The sequence below is a fragment of the Hypanus sabinus genome, chromosome 25 (genome assembly GCF_030144855.1).
Source record: "Hypanus sabinus isolate sHypSab1 chromosome 25, sHypSab1.hap1, whole genome shotgun sequence".
NCBI lineage: Eukaryota > Metazoa > Chordata > Chondrichthyes > Myliobatiformes > Dasyatidae > Hypanus > Hypanus sabinus.
This window is the reverse complement of record NC_082730.1, coordinates 24,436,063-24,452,678: the sequence shown is the minus strand read 5'-3', so window position 1 is coordinate 24,452,678 and position 16,616 is coordinate 24,436,063. Positions and strand designations below refer to the sequence as shown.

The 16,616-nt window shown below is 42.2% G+C and overlaps 2 protein-coding genes across 3 annotated transcripts in view; both read left to right on the top strand.

The window, feature by feature from the left end:
- Positions 1-7,361, top strand: part of LOC132381106 (tyrosine-protein phosphatase non-receptor type 22-like) — a 116,008-nt gene extending 108,647 nt beyond the window's left edge. For both annotated transcript variants that reach the window (XM_059950334.1, XM_059950333.1), the window contains exons 20-21: positions 49-129; positions 6,777-7,361. In XM_059950334.1, the coding sequence (XP_059806317.1) occupies positions 49-129; positions 6,777-6,838 (143 nt within the window). In that variant the 3' untranslated portion in view covers positions 6,839-7,361. The remainder of the gene's footprint in view (positions 1-48; positions 130-6,776) is intronic.
- A 6,748-nt stretch (positions 7,362-14,109) lies between these two features.
- LOC132381107 (lysine-specific demethylase 9-like) overlaps positions 14,110-16,616 on the top strand; it is a 78,682-nt gene continuing 76,175 nt past the window's right edge. Inside the window, exon 1 of the mRNA XM_059950335.1 lies at positions 14,110-15,516. Within this exon, the coding sequence (XP_059806318.1) occupies positions 14,967-15,516 (550 nt within the window). The 5' untranslated portion in view covers positions 14,110-14,966. The remainder of the gene's footprint in view (positions 15,517-16,616) is intronic.

Sequence of the window (16,616 nt, the reverse complement as noted above, 5' to 3'; positions counted from 1 at the left end):
TGGCTATAGTTAATGCATCATTGCATATGTCTCTCCATATGCCTACAGCGATAAGCAGCGTTCCTGCACTGTCTAGGACTCCTGTGGCTGAACCAAGCACAGAACAGAGCCGCTTCTTTCTAAACTTTGGTGAGTTTCCTGTTCTATGCAGAACCTGATACATCATGTCCATAAAATTGGGACATCTGTTTATTAAAGCAATTGCTTCTAACAACTCTGACACACGCGGTCAAAGCTGAACAGTCCTAGAAGTTAAGAGATTAGCTTTATTTGTTGTGTGTACATTGGAACATACAGTGAGATGCATCATTTGCGACAATGGCCAGCACAGACTGAGGGTGTGCCCACAAGTGTCGCCATGCTTCCAGTGCCAACGTAGTATGCCCACAACTCACTAACCCATACATGGGGAAGGAAATCGGACCACCCTGGACAAAACCCACGCAGCCATGGGGAGAAGGTAGCAGCAGGAAATGAATCTCAATTGCTGGCGCTGTAAAGCATTATGCTAACTGTGACGTTCTAAGTTTAAACAAAAAGACATAGTTAAAATGTTTGCCATGATTACTTTTTAAACTATTTTACCTTGTACCACATTACAAGGTGCAGGGTCTGCTCATTTGTTCCCAGCTCTTTGCCCTTCAAGAAATTGGTGGAAAGCAGTCTGTATAGTGAAGGTTCTCTCCTGTTGCTGTTGGTCAGAGAGTTTCAGTGTTTGACTATGTGGTAATGAGATAACATTGATACACTTCCAGCCTGGGCTAGGAAGTTGGAAGCAAAGTTCAGGATTATATGCACCTGCTGGCTGTGCAGACCTTTGATCTACTGCCAAAGAAACTTTGATCGCTCGGTGCAGTGTGTCCTGTAAACTGGGCATGATGCAGTTATGCGGTGCAGTGGAGGAAAGAAATCGATACTGAGTCCAAGGCAAGAGTAGTGCTGAGCCTTCAATCTGCACTGAAAATAATTACAGGAAACTAAATGTGCATAAATACAGCTGGCATTCTCGCAAACCTTCAACTTGTCTTTTAACCAATAGGGTTCTTCTTCCATACACAGTCCACAGAGGCCTGGAATAATTAATTGTTCTTTCAAAAGCTGAACTTTCTCACCGAAAGCATCTATGTTATCCAGTATCAATGACAGCAGGCTTAAAGAGGTATTTAAAATTGTGAGCTGCAAAGATAAGGTGGATATTAACAGTATTTTCACCAGGGGCAGTGAGTCCAAAACTCAGGGGCATAGGTTTAGGATGAGAGTGGAAAAATTAAGAGACCTAAGGAGCAATTTTTTTATGCAGAGTTTATGGAATGAGTTGCCAGAGGTGGCTGAGGCAGGTACAATAGTTTCATTTAAGAAGCACTTGGATTGGTACATGAAAGGGTGGGACTTACAGGGATAATGGCTGAATGCTGGAAATTGGGACTAATTGGGTGGGCATCGTGGTTGGCATGGTCCATTGGACTGAAGCTCCTGTATCCTTGCTGTGTTGCTCATTGATTCCATCCCATTCTTGAGAACTAATTTTAAAAATATGAATGTATTCCAATCTTCTTTCTGTGCAGGAAGTTCAGTTGCTTTGGAACAAAATATGTGCTTTGTTAAGAGTTTGCTAGAAAGAAGTTATCCAATACAAAGTTATTCATTGTCCTGGTTCTGATGATTGATAGAGCTTTTTCTGAAATACAGAGGGTTGTGGGTACTTAAGCAATCAGGTTAATTAATTTGGTTATCAGACAACCACTGACAGGGGCATGGAAATATACCTAAAGCCATTTCCAAAGACTTGCATCTTCCACCTTCACAACCAAGCTACGTTGTCGTTCTTGCTTTACTCACCTTCAAGCTCCCCTCCAACATCAACCTTTAAGCCTAGCTCACGCCTCATCTTAGACGCCAGCAAACCTTCGAAAAGTGTGACTAATATTAGTCACCTGCTTGTGTGAAGCACAGTGATTCTACATGCTCTAGATAACTTGATCAACAGACAAGATGATGGTCATCAAAACAAACTGTCCCACACTCTCTGCCGCTCCTTCCCTTTTTGGAGATGTCATTCAAATTACATTCCCAACAATGTAATTCCCAACATTCCCAAGAACAATCCCAAATTGTACTTTCTGATTAATGAACTTCACCTCTCATGCAGAAATTGTTAGGTAGTAATTGATGCTGATTGCTTTTAGAACAACCTCCCTGCAGCAAGTGCTTAAAATAAGACAGTTTACCTGGCCTACCTGTATTAAAGACCTGTGCTGATTATCTGTCTGGAGTGTTTACTGATATCTTTAACCTCTTGCTTGAAGGTATCAGTACCCACCTGTTTCAAGCAGACTTTAATCATACTGGTGCCCAAGAAGAACGTGTCTATCGTCCAGTAGCATTTACATCCATGGTGATGAAGCGCTTTGAGAGGCTGGTCATGAAACATCAACTCCTGCCTGAGGAGCGCTATTGCCTCTGAGCTGCACAGCTGCAGAGTAACTGAAATGCACCCATGCACAGGGCCATGTTGCTGCATGGCTGGAATTTTCTTTTAGTAATGTTTTATAAAGTGCCGTGCAGTCTTCAGGCCCTGTCAACAGCAGATGCCATTTTATTGGCTCTCCACTGGAACATCTGGACAGTGAAGATACCTACATCAGGCTGTTCTGCTTTCAACACTATCATCCCCTCAAAGCTAATCAATAACTTCCAAAACTTCAGCCTCAATACCTCCTTGTGCAACTCTCACTTGCAGAACTCAGTCAGTTTGGATTGGCAACAACATCTCTTCCATCATCACCATCAGCACAAGTGCACAAGGCTATGTGCTTAGCTCCCAGTTCTACTCACTTTACACTTATGACTGTGGGGCTAAGTACAGCTCCAATGCCATATTTAAGTTTGCTGATGACACCAGTATTGTTGGCTGAATCAAAGGTGGTGATGCATATAGGAGGAAGATTGAAAATCTGGCTGAATAGTGGCACAACAACACTCACTCAACATCAGCCAAACCAAAGGGCTGAATATTGACCGCAGGAGGAGGAAACCAAAGGTCCACGAGTCAGTCTTCATCAGGGATTCAGAGATGGGAAAGGTCAATAACCTTAAATTCCTCAGCATTATCACTTTCAAGTATCTAACTTGGGTCCAGCATATAAGTGTCAATACAAAGAAGGTGTGGGAGTGCCTCTAATTTCTTCAAAGTTTGTGAAGAGTAGACATGGCATCTAAAATTTTGACAGACTTCCCTAGATGCACAGTGGAGAGTATATTGACTGGTTGCATCATGCCTGGTATGAAAACACCAATGCTCTTGAATGGAAAAGCCTACAAAAAGTAGTGTTTACAGCCCGGTCCATCACAGGTAAAGCCCTCCCCACCATTGTGTACATCTATAAGGAGCACTGTCATAGGAAAGCTGCACCTATCATAAAGGGACCCCCACCTTCCAGGTCAATGCTCACATCTCATACTGTTATCAGGAAGGAGGTACCGGAGCCTTGGGTCTCACACCACCAGGTTCAGGAAGAGTTAGTATCCCCTGAAACGTAGGCTCCTGAACAAGAGTGGATAACTTCACTGAATTAATTCCACAACCTACGGAATCACTTTCAAGGACTCTACAACTCATATTCTCAATCTTATTTATTACTTAATCATTTATTATTATTTTTATTTTTGTATTTGCACAGTTTGTTACCTTTTGCACACTGGTTGTTTGTCCATCTTTATGTGTATTTTTTCCATTGATTCTATTGCATTTCTTTGTATTTACTGTGAATGCCCACAAGAAAATGAATCTCAGGGTAGTATATGGTAGCGTATGTACTTCGATAATATATTTACTTTGAACTTTGAGACACGGTATCTAATTCCAATTTTATGCTGACAACAACCTCGATTCTACTATTGCTTCCTTTCATCTCCACCCTGCCTATTTGTTGTTAGACTGCCTGTCTGAATGGGTCATAATTAAACATTGGGAAGATTGGAACTATTGTCTTTGCCCTGACAACACAAAAAACATACATTCAAAAGCGAAGTCAACAAAATGTTGAACGTATTCAATAGGCTGTAACTGTGGAGAAAGAAATGGAGCCAACATGGCAGGTCAGTGACCTTTCATGAGAACGATCCTAATAAAGGATTATCGACCTGAAATGTCGACTGTTTGTCTCTCCACTCATGCTGCCTGAGCTACAAAACACTATCCCCTAGCAACCAAGTCCTTTCCCTGATCACTGTCTCAAACTGAATCTTGCTATTCACAACCTCAATATCCCATTTTACCCTAGACTAACCTTTCAGCTACATTTTCAGTTCAACACAAAGGCATGAGAAGTAAAATTCTCCCCCTGCGTTACTCATCAGCTGCTGAAACATCCATTCCTATTTTTGTTGCTTCTGGACTCAGCTATTCCAAAGTTGTCCTGACTGATAACCCATCTTCCACCATCCATAAGACAGAGTTCAAAAAAGATTAGAAGTTTAGCTTTGTTTGCCATGTGTACATCGAAACATTGAAATATAAATAAAATGCGTCTTTTCTGACAACAACCAAGATAGTCTGGGGGCAGCCTGCATGTGTCGCTATGCTTCCGGTGCCAATAATGCATGCCCACTGTCAGGGCGTATTCTGGAGTTGGGACATGTTTGCAAATATTGATTTCACCAGCAACCAATCTTCAGATATGAATGTGAATTGTAGATTGAATTTGAAATGCAGCCCTGAACAATAGTTTTCCTGGAGTTGCAGACAGGAGTTAATTGCAAACTAGACAATGTTGATTAATATTCATTTTGGGTATCTGGAGAGTGGGTGTGAGGAAGGAGTGTGAAAACTATATGTACTTCAAAGGAAGCAATGTAGATACATTTCAGCTATAGAATTGTCCTGCTGTTACCATTGATCTTCAGTATATAAGAATGGTAAGTCATAAAAATGTTGGGTCAGGATGGCCTCTTCCTCCAAGAGTGTCTCAATATGATCCTACTGTACATTTTGATGAATAAAACACTTCTATATCCACTAGTTTCAATGTATCTCCAGTGATTTTGTTCATGTTGCAACACTAAAAGCTATGCCATTTGTATCCTTATACACAATTAATCTCTCACCCATCAATTCTCTGCTCACTGACTGACACAGCAGTACAATGCTTGAATTTTGCAATGTTCACCCTTCTGCTTAAATCCTTATCTGGCTTCTCTCTTACTTTCTCTGCCTTGTAACAAATTGAGAACTTTGCATTCCCCAAATTCTTCATCATTTCATCATTTATTCATCCACCTCTTCTTTGACCCATCATTAAGGAGTAATACAGTAAGGAAACAGCACATTTGATCCACTATGTTGGTGCCAGTCATCATGTACTTAAAAATAAGAATACCATCTTCCAGCACGAGGCCCATAGTTGTCTATGCCATGGTGTTTCATGTGCTCTTGTATATAGAACATAAAAATAATACAACCATACTGTACTTCAGTATTGTGACAGAACTGCCTTCACCATCAGTTCAGGTAACATGTTCCAGGGTACAATCACCCTCTGGGTAGAAAAAAAAAGTCTTAGAACATAGAATAGTACAGCACAGTACAGACCCTTCGGCCCACAATGTCGTGCCAACCTTTAAACCCTGCCTCCCATATAACCCCCCCCCCCCCCCGCCACCTTAAATTCCTCCATATACCTGTCTAGTAGTCTCTTAAATTTCACTATATTTTTTGCCTCAACCACTGACTCAGGCAGTGCATTCCATGTACCAGCCACTCTGAGTAAAAAAAAACTTCCTCTAATATCCCCCTTGAACTTCCCACCCCTTACCTTAAAGCCACATCCTCTTTGTCTTCCTCAAGTATTCTCTAAAGCTCATGCACCTTGCCTTAAACCTATGCTCTCTGGTCACTGATCTACCCTCTCCATTCCCATATACTTCAATCAGGCCACCCTTCAGCTTTCTCCACCTACCCATTCTCTCATCATAACTGAAATGTACATTCCTAGGCAAGATGCTGGTCAGTGTTCTCTGCTGCAGCCTTCACAATGCAATCACATTCTGGCCTTAGTGTGGTTACCAGAATTGGACACTATTTCAGCAGTGGACTAACCGATTTCTTATATAATAGCACTGCAGATAACTAACACTGAGTTGAACTGAATATGGCCTCTTTTTTATGTTTTATAATTTGTTTTTCACTCATTCTTTTTTGTTTCCATTGGCATGATTTATTTTTTGTGCGTGGGAGAGGGTTATGTTTTTCTTTGCTCAGGTTCCATGGTTTTCTTTGTTTCATGACTGTGGGGAAGAATCTCAGGGTTGTATACTGTATACAGTTTGATAAATGTACTTTGAATCCCTCCTTTGAACTATAATCTCCCTGCTTTTATGCACTGACTACTGAAGGCAAGTATCATGTACAGTTTGTTGCCTTCAGAACCTTTTCTGCCTACACTGATGTCTTCAGTTCTTAAACTTCTACACCAAGGTCTCTCTCTACCATCCCACTTCTTAGTGTCCTACCAATGCCTAGGTCCTAGCATAATTAGTCCTTCTAAATATTACATTATTCAGGATTAATTTCTAATTGCCGGTTTTATTTCCACTTTACTAACTCATTGATATTATTATTCAAATAATATAGTTGTATTTAAGATGAAATAAGGTAAGCACAAAAGGAGCTAAAAGATTGGAGATTCTGTCGGGTTTGAGTGTGGACTGCAGGTCCAATGGAGCATAAACATCAGTCGATTTCTCTATGTAAGACTCTATGTTTTTATTTATTGTAGGGTTCAAGAATCGCTTTGCGAAACCAAAAGGAGCAAGAAATCCTTCCCCAGACTGGGTCTGACACTACCCTCAGTGAATTCTTCCCACAGCCAGAAGCTGAAAGCAATGATGCACAAGGCTGGGGTTGTCTTCTGAATTTGTTCCTCCAGACCCCCATTTCCCATGGGATGAGAAGTTCTGTCTTGCAAGTGAAAAGCAGAATTCCTGTTCTTCCTCATAACAACAAAGCACAGCTGAAAGCAAATTCTCCAAAATCATTTACTTCATAAACAGGCCACTGAACAGAAAGAATGAATCCATGACACTTTGCTAAAAGGTTCTGACTCCGGTCTACTTGATGAAGCATAGATTCATATTTCAAGAACCACAGGGTTACAATCAATTATGAACATAATGAACTGCACAATGACACTGGCGTATCTGAGGTAGAACACAAAGTGAGAGATTTGGAGTCTTCTTCCTTTTCATCTGGCTTTGATTATTTTCCAAACACAGACATTTTTCAGTGGTTGGGAATGAATCTGCTGTGAACATGCTGTAAACTCCATCACATCAGTAAAGAATGGCTGGGATTTGTATTTTCACTGGGATTGGTCTTTTTATTTCATTTCCCACGAGAAGCAATGGGATGGTTTGAGGGGTATGGGCAGAATGAGTTCAATGTCATTGGTGAATTGTAGGGATCCAATAAGTACCATGGAATTACAACTTATGACTATGGTAATATGGTGCATGGTATAAGCTGAGGGTTCCTTATGAGATGTGACAGAACATATCCAGTGCAGGACTCAATGGGGGAGGGCCCAGAGAAGATCTCTTGCAGTTTGGACAAAAGATAAGGTGTTAACAGCAGTTCAAGAATTGCGCTGAGAATCGAGATGTTGAGAAATTCTTCTAATGTAAACGTACAGTGGCTGAGATTGTCTTTCAGAAAGGAAGCCATCTCTGATAACGGGAACCTTAAAGAAATCACTGGATGCAAGATGAACAAATTAATTCAAATTAATGCACCAGATTTGCGTGATTCCTGTTGGGCTTCATGATCTATTTATTGCTTGCTGTGTGCTAGGTGATCACTAGATGGAGCCAAAATGTGCTCAAGAAGAAACAAATAAGAACGCACATAGTTAAGTGATCCCTGCGTCGTTTAGGACAAGCTTTGAGCTCACAGGCTATTGACCTTTGTTTTCAATCTCATAATATGATCTTACTTCTTTGTACTAAACACCAGAGAAACCACTGCCCAATGAATAATTTGTTTAAAATGAAACGTCTTTGGGGAATTTATAAGCACCCTGGTCCCATCCCTTTGAACCAGCTGCATGTTATAAAAGCACATAAATTTATTATAGGGACAGTCTGAGAATTCCAGTGTAGTCGTAGAAAATACGTAGAAGCTAGTGCCACAATAACAAATGCTAATTCTTCGTTTTTGTGCTATTCTCTAGGAATTAATTAGACAGTTGAACAATTAAAAATAAATCATCGCAATTAATTCCAGATTTTTAAAGTTAATGGAGATTTAATTATAGCTTTAATCACACTATTGCCAACAATAATAAAACACTAATTTTTAAATAGTCTCACGGAAAATATTCTGCCTTTATAACCTCTAATGATGTAATTTAGAAAATGTCTTCATGCTCAAATCCTTCCAGGAACGTAGCCTTCCAATCTCTGTAAACCACATCCCCACCAGACCGGCAGCTTTCTGGTCCTGACAGTTCCCAGTTCTGGGCTTTTATTTATTTATGGAAAATGAGAGTGGAGAGAGAGAGAAACAGGCCTTCTGGCCCAATGAGCCACATCGCCCAGCAACACACTTATTCAACACTAGCCTAATCACAGGACAATTTACAATGACCAATTAATCCACTAACCAGTAAGTCTTTGGGATATGGGTGGAAATTGGAGCACCTGGAGGGAACATGTGCAGTTCGTGGACAAAACATACAAACTCCTTGCAGACAGCATTGGAATTGAACTCTGAACTCCAGAGCACCCTGAACTGTAAGAGTATCATGCTACCGTGGTGCCCGGATTTCCTGTCCCCCACCAGCGGTGGCCACTCAGCTCAGTGTCAAAACTTTATCAAGCTAACATATGGAAAATTGTTCTGCTTTGGGCAAGACTCTCAAAGCAGACTGAAATCTGAGCAATAGCTTGCCACAGGGATGAGGAAAAACACCTACAATTTGACGTGTAAATTGGGCTGAGCCATGTTGCCAGAAGCTTTACTGTAATTGTATGAGTGAACTTTAAAGTAGCAGTGACAGAGCAGAAAGATTGAAAACTTAACTGTGTAGTTTTAAAGGTTAACTTAAGACACAGGCGCAGAGAGAGCTGAAGGGTTGGATGGTGAGTGTATGGTGGGGAAAATTAAGTTATGGCATTGAGAGGGAGACTGAGTGTCTCTATGAAAGCAAAGTGATAAAACGACAAAATTCACAACATACAGGACGTCCGTGATAATAAACCCAATTCTGATTCTCACAGTGAACAAGCCAAATTCAATAAGGGATGAAAAATTAGATTCCCTTTGAGACAGAGGAGTTTGTGAGCCCAAGCCATGGATGTTACCTGCTGCTTTGATCGCCTCGGTTCACGTTCTCCAACATTCTTATACAAGGCAATCACGAGCTGCTTGTGTGTCCCACAACTACTCAACTCAGTACTCCTATCTCACCAGGATGTAGTGGAGGATGGAAACAATATAGCTATTGTTAACTTACGTATTGCTTTATTCCAGCTTCATTGATCAACACCGCACAAGTCTTTATAACCTACTGCACAGTATCACGACAGGTATTTACCATATGTGAGCACTTCAGCAGCTCTGACTGTTCCTAATATATTCATTTTTAGAAACCCAACATTGAAGGCAGCTTGTGGAAAGTTTGCTTTTATAGATACTCTTTAAAGCTTGGGTATTAAAAAAAATGTTAATTTGCATTTTAATTGTACATTGTTGGCAATTATTCATTAGCTGTTGAATGAATATTTAATTACTGGAACTGTTGTATTGCACTGTTGTAATATTTAGTCACCAGAACTATTGTAAGCAACTGATAGTAATCAATCACAGAAATAGTTTTTATAAGTTTTTTATGTTACTGGCTTTGAAAGTTTTGCTATATTGAGATACCAGAAAGCATGCCAATAAGGCAGGGGTTCCCAAACAGGGGTCTACAGACCCCCCCACCCAGTTAACAATGAGGCTGTGTGGCATAGAAGAGGTTGGGAACCCCTGCAATAAAGTAAGGAAGTGACTTTTTTTTTACCACTTAGTTGGCTCTGAGAGGACAATCACATACAAGAATGGATATGTTGAATGATTGACATTTGGAAAAAGATCATTGATGGTAAGATATCCTGGACTGATCCCTCTAGGAATATTTCTCGTATGAGAAAGGGATCTTCACCGGGCATCGGTGAGGCAGCAGCTGACTAGAGAACAGCAATTTCATTTTTCAAGAAAGATAGCACGGAAATAATTGGTAACTTTAGATCTCTTAGCCTAACAGCACTGATTTAAAGAAAAGTTAACAGGAAAAAAATCTGAGGGATATAATTAATGATCAGTTGGAAAGTAAGGGACTAATCAGAGGCAGCCAACATGACTTTTGTTATTGGCAGATCCTCTCTGACTCATTTGATTGAATTATTTGAAGAGGTAACACCGTGCGTTGATGAGGGCAGGGCAAGAGTTGTTTTACGAAGACAAGGTTCTGCATGGGAGACTAGTTCAGCAAGTTAGGGGCTCATGGGATCCAAGTTGGTGAACTGGACACAAAACTGGCTTGGCAATAGGAGGTAAAGGTAATGGTAGAGAATTGTTTTTGCAGTTGGATGACTGTGATTAGTATGACCTCAAAAGGATATGTACCGGGACTCTGGCACATATTACAATATTACAATATGTTTGAATGACTTGCATGTGGATGTGGAAGACAAGACAGGTAAGAACAAGAATAACACAAAGATTGCAGAGTTATTGATGGTGTGGAAGGTGGTCACAGCCTTGATGGATAGGTGAAATGGACTAGAAAATGTCAGAAGCAGTTTAAATGTGAGCTGATGCATTTTTGATGAAGCAAGGACATACACCACAAATGGTAGGGTTTTAGCAAATATTGAGGAACAAAAGGATCCTGATAAACAAGCTCATAGATCCTTGAAGGTTGCAACACAGGCGGATAATATAGTTAGGTGTTGGGATGTGCTTGTGCTGGAGAGGATGCAGAAGAGATTCACTTGGAAGCTACCTGGAATGGAATAGTTCAGTTATGAGCAGAGACTGGAGAATAGATCTGTTCTCTTTGGAGCAGAGGATGTTAAGTGTCATTAGTGAGGAATATAAAATCGCAAGGGGTAGGGATAGGATTCAGGTAACCTTTCTTCACATCAGAGGCAATAAAACTCGAGGACACAGGTTTAGGGCAGGGGCTCCCCCCGGGGTCCATGGATCCCTTGGTTAATGGTAGGGATTCATGGCATATAAAAGCTTGGTTTAGGGTAAGGGAGAAAAGATTCAAAGGGGATATGGGAGGATCTTCTTCATCCAGAGAGTGGTAAGTACCTGAAATGCAGTGCCAGAGAGTGTGCTTGAAGCTGAATTATTGACGGCATTTAAGAAGAGTCTAGGTGAGCACTTGAATTGTTTAGGTATAGAGGGCCAGAGAAGTGCTGGGTAATGAAATTCAAATAGAAAAGTACCCACTAGTCAACATCAACAAATTGGGCTGAATGGCCTATGTCCATGCTGTGCAATACCATGAGAATGTCGTTTCACCCACTGACGCTATGTCTGATCTCTAACAATCCCATGAATCGCATTCCCACTCTCATTTCCCTGTGCTCTTGTCTTTCACAGTGCCCATTAACACCCCGATTCTCCCACCATTCACTTCCACTCGGAGTAATTTACCACGGCCAATGAACCAACTGCCAGCACATTTTGGGAAGTGGCAGAAAGAAAAACTGGCTCACCCAGCGAAACCTTTGTTGTCATGGGGAAGAATAAAAACACTCCACATAGATGGCAACAATGGTCAGACTCAAACCACGTTACCCATATGACCAACCATTGTTAGTAGTCCTATTTCTCTTGTGACAGCTACTGACTTATGGAGTATTTTAAGCACTTACAAAGATTCAAAGTAAATGTATTATCAAAGTATCTATGCAGTATACAATCCTGAAATTTGTCTTCCCCACAGAGAGTCACAAAACAAAGAAAACAACAACAAGTTGCACGGTTTTTTTTTATTTTGGAGTTCACAGTCCCAAAATCCAGCAGACTACTATGTAGAGAAGGCATTACATTTGCTGAGAGTCATAGAAAAGACCCTTCTACCCTTCATATCCTTACTCATAAATCTATGTCCTCTTGGTTTTGATACCCCTAGACATGGAAAAGATATTAACTATCTATCGTATCCATGCCCCTTGTAATGTAATGCATCTGCTCTGCACTGTTTCCAGTGCAATCACATCCTTTTTAGTGTGGGAACAGAACTGCACACAACAGTGTAGCCTAAATGGTGTTTTGTAAAGTTGCAACATTATGTCCCAACTGTTTGTCAGAATGAGAATTGGGTTTAATATCACTGACATACTGTATGACTATGGTAAACATCCCATATAATTCTTCATCATGAGGAAATCTGCAGATGCTGTAAATTCAAACAACAACACATACAAAATGCTGGTAGGAACACAGCAGGCCAAGCTTCTCCCTATAGATGCTGCCTGGCCTGCTGTGTTCCTACCAGCATTTTGTATGTGTTGTTAATACTTCATCACCTTGTCATCCTTTGTTACTTTCAGGAAACTATGGACTTGGACTCCTAGATTCTCCGTTCAACAACATTCTCTAGTTCCCGACCACTTATTGTATACGTCCTACCCCTATCAGCCCTTCAAACTGTATTACCTCGTACTTTTCAGAATTGAAGTCTATCTGCCAATCCTCTGCTCAGCTTTTGAACTGATCTAGATTCTGCCTTATGGACCCTCTTCACTATCCAACACATCTCCAATTCTCATGCCATTTACAAATACTCTAAACATGCCTCCTATATCCACATCCGGTTTGCTTATATCACAAATAACAAAGGTCCCAGCACAGATTCATGTGGGACACCAGTGACCCACAGTTAGAAAAGCATTATTCAACCACGACCCTTTGCCTCCTCTCACTGAGCCAATTTTGGACCCAATTAGCAACCTTGCCTTGGACGTGTATACCTTAATCTTCTGGATCAGCCGAATGTGCTGGGTGGGTCATGGTAAAAGACTTTAGTAAATCCATGTAGGCATCTTCTACTATCCTGCAAGCATCAAACCTCTTAATTACCTCCTCAAGAAATTCACTAGTGTGATGAGCAAAGCAATACTAGCGATACCTAATCCATCCCTGACTTTCAAAACGTTCATAAATTCTATCCCTTAGAACAGGGTTTTCTATCCTGGGGTCCATAGCATTAAAAAGGTTGGGAAACTTTGCCTCAGAATTTTCTTTAATAATTTCCCTATGACTGGGGTAAAACACATGGTCCAATAGTTAACTTGCTTATCCCAGCTGTGCTAGTTAGAAGGATATTGCTGACAAAGCCAGCATTTATTGTCCATTCCAAATGGCCCTTGAGAAGATAGTGAGCCACTTCTATGAATGCTTCTAGACTTTGTGGTGAAGGCACTCAGCAGTCTCGTCAGATATGGAATTCCAGAAATTACAGCAAACTGATGACGGAACACCATTATAGAGGAACAGCTCTGATAATCCACCATCAGATTGACGTGCTTTAATGATAGTGGATTATTAATCAATGTGAAAACATACTTTCAGCGTTTAATTAAGATCTTCAGGAACCTTTCCCTCAGACAGCTCACAGGATCCTGTTCCCCACCCATTCACCCCCTCCTTCACTTCCACTCAGGGCTCTAAACAGTCCTTCCAGGTGCGACAACACTTCACCCGCAAATCTTCTGGGGTCGTCTTTTGTGTCTGGTGGTCCCGGTGCGGCCTCCTCTACATTGGTGAGACCCGTCATAAATCAGGGGACTGCTTTGTCAAGCACCTCTGCTCCATTCGCCAAAAGCAGAACTTCCTGGTGGACAAACATTTTAATTCCAATTCTCATTCCTGTTCTGACATGCCAGTCCCTGGCCTCCTCTTGTGCCATGATGAAGCCACCCTCAGTGTGGAGGAGCAACACCTTATATTCCATCTGGGTAGCCTCCACCCTGATGGCATGAGTATCAATTTCTCCTTCAGGTAAAAAACATTCCTCCCCCCTCCCCTCTTCTCAGCTGCCTATCACCTCCCCCTGGTGCCCCTCTTTCTTCCCTTTCTCCTGTGGTCCACTTTCCTCCCCAGACCTTTACCTCTCATGCCAACCTACCTTCACCTATCACCTCCTTCCCCTCCCTCCAAGTTCTTTATTCTAGCATCTTCTCCCTTCTTCAACACTCCTGATTAAGTGTTTCGGCTTAAAATGTCAACTGTTTCTTTATTTCCAAAGAAGCTACTTGGCCTGCTGGTTCCTCCAGCATTTTTGTGTGTTCTCCTTTGGATCTCCAGAATCTGCAGATTTTCTCGAGTTTTTGTCCCTTACCCCATTAAACGCTCCTCGGCCCCGTCGGCTTTAAACCCTGTATCCTACTCTGATCGTTTTAAATTTACCTCGTTCAATGGAAAATATACTAAATGACTACCCAGCATCGAAAAAGAAGTGTGCTGGAGTAACCTCGGAGAGAGGGGAAAAAAAACCTCGGGTCAATCCACGCGCAAAACCTGGGGTGCCGGATTATCTGAGTCTCTTTTCTTAAAATTTCCTGGATGGGGAGATGTGTGACATGGGGATCGAAGTTTCTCGTTAACTATGGATCCGATTAAAACAACCCCCCACCCCTCCGATTTAGGGAGAGCAACATGTTGTAGATTTGAACCTGGACCGAAGAAATATCTCGACCTAACTCACCCCTTCCCTCCACAGCCGCTGCTTGACCTGCTGAATTCCTCCAGCACTTTGTAAGTTACTCTCGATGGAGAATACACTGCAACACGATTTCATTCTTGGTGCGAACTATTTTGATGGAAGTTTAATTGAACTAAGTAAATACCCACAGGGAGGACCGCCACAGGCTGTACCTCATCGACGCTGCGGGGAAGGCCGGCCGGTCCTATGACGCCACCACCACTGACTTGCCCCGCTTCCGGGAGCCGTGCTGCGGTGCACGCGCCACTCTTTCCGTCGGGCCCTTCCGGCAGCTCGAGACGTCACTGCCGGTTTGCGATGGCGCAGCTCGGCCTGATCCGCCTGAAGGCGCCGAACAAGGAGTCGCGGGATCGGGAGTCCGCCGGGCTCAGACCCGACCCGGGTCCGGGCTCCGGCCCGCACCCTGCCGCCAAGCGCCGTAAAACTCACCATCACGGCCTTATGCGTGGACCCGCGACCTCGGCCCCTGCGCTCCGTTACCCGCCCCCCGCTCATGTCAGCGGTGGTATACCTGCCGCCGTGTACTCGGTGTGTCCGCCGCCGGGATCTGGCCCTGGCCTCGGCTCCATCCCTGCCGCCGGGCCTACCCCCTGCCCGCGCCCAGCCCCCGCCCTCGCGGCCGGCGGCACCTCCCTCCCCAAGACGAGGAACCCGAAGGATAAGCACCTACACCGGGACAAGGAGAAGAAGCACCGGCCGCGTAAAGAGAATAGCGACGGCGGGCCTCCGCACAAAGGTACGAGGGTCTTCATATGTTAGGTGGAGCTGCTGAAGACGCGGAAAATTTAAAGCCCTCGGTGGGGTCTGTGCAAACATTCGGGTGTCTCACTTTCTAAACGTAAAAGACGGGACCTCCCCGTAGTGCAGTATCCTTCATCTGTTACATGTTTCAGTAGTGGGTCTTGAGCTCACAACCATCTAAAAACTGAGCCGCTGCTGATAAGTAAGACAGGATTTTGTGTGTTTTTTCTCAGACCGAATCTTAAGATTGGGGATAAAGTTTTCTAAGCTAAGCTACGACAGTCATAGCTAAAATTTGATAATTTGCTTGTGTTGGTTGTATCATCTCGGTAAGTTAAATTGACTGTCATGTTCGCTTTCATATCTACACGGGGAGATAAATTCATCAGCAACAATGCGCTTTGAGAAGTTCAAAGCAGAACATAAACTGAAGTTGTTTCCTTAGTTGCATTTGGAGACTGTCCTGTATTTAACTCAGTTTGTTAGCGTTGGTCATCCGGTTTTGGGGCATGACTTTTAGTGACAAATATGGTTGAGACTTTTTTTTTGTAAAATTGTGTCGTTTATGATAAATTATTTTGCTCCAACTACAAAATGAAATTTTGATCTTTGCTAAAGTTTACTAATTTTTCAAAACAGGATTAGGCTGTGCATCTTGGAGTTGGTTGTAACCGGATTAGCTTTTAAATTTGTAAGGTTGAAGCTGTAATTTGCTGTGAGATTTTGGTGCCTCGGGAATAAACTTTTCACTGTGAAGTGTGACAGATCTGTAAAAAAAAATGAGCATTGGCATTGGCTGTAGAGGCAATGGCCTCTTTGGGTTGTGGGTTTATTGACTGAAGATCAGTCATGGAGAAAAAAGAAATCTTATTCAAATATTGTTTTTCGCAGTTGCGCATCCAAAAGTGTAGAGTCATAAAAGTAAAGTATCTGTAATTGGGAAAATAAAGCGGTCCCACAGGAATGATTTGATATCACCAGTTATGTATTTAGGTGTTTGATGAGGGTTATCTGTTAGTCCAGTATACTGGGAAAACTCCCTTGCTCTTCAAAATGGTGATGGTGTTTTTTTCATTTTTAGTTGGGAATAGTGAA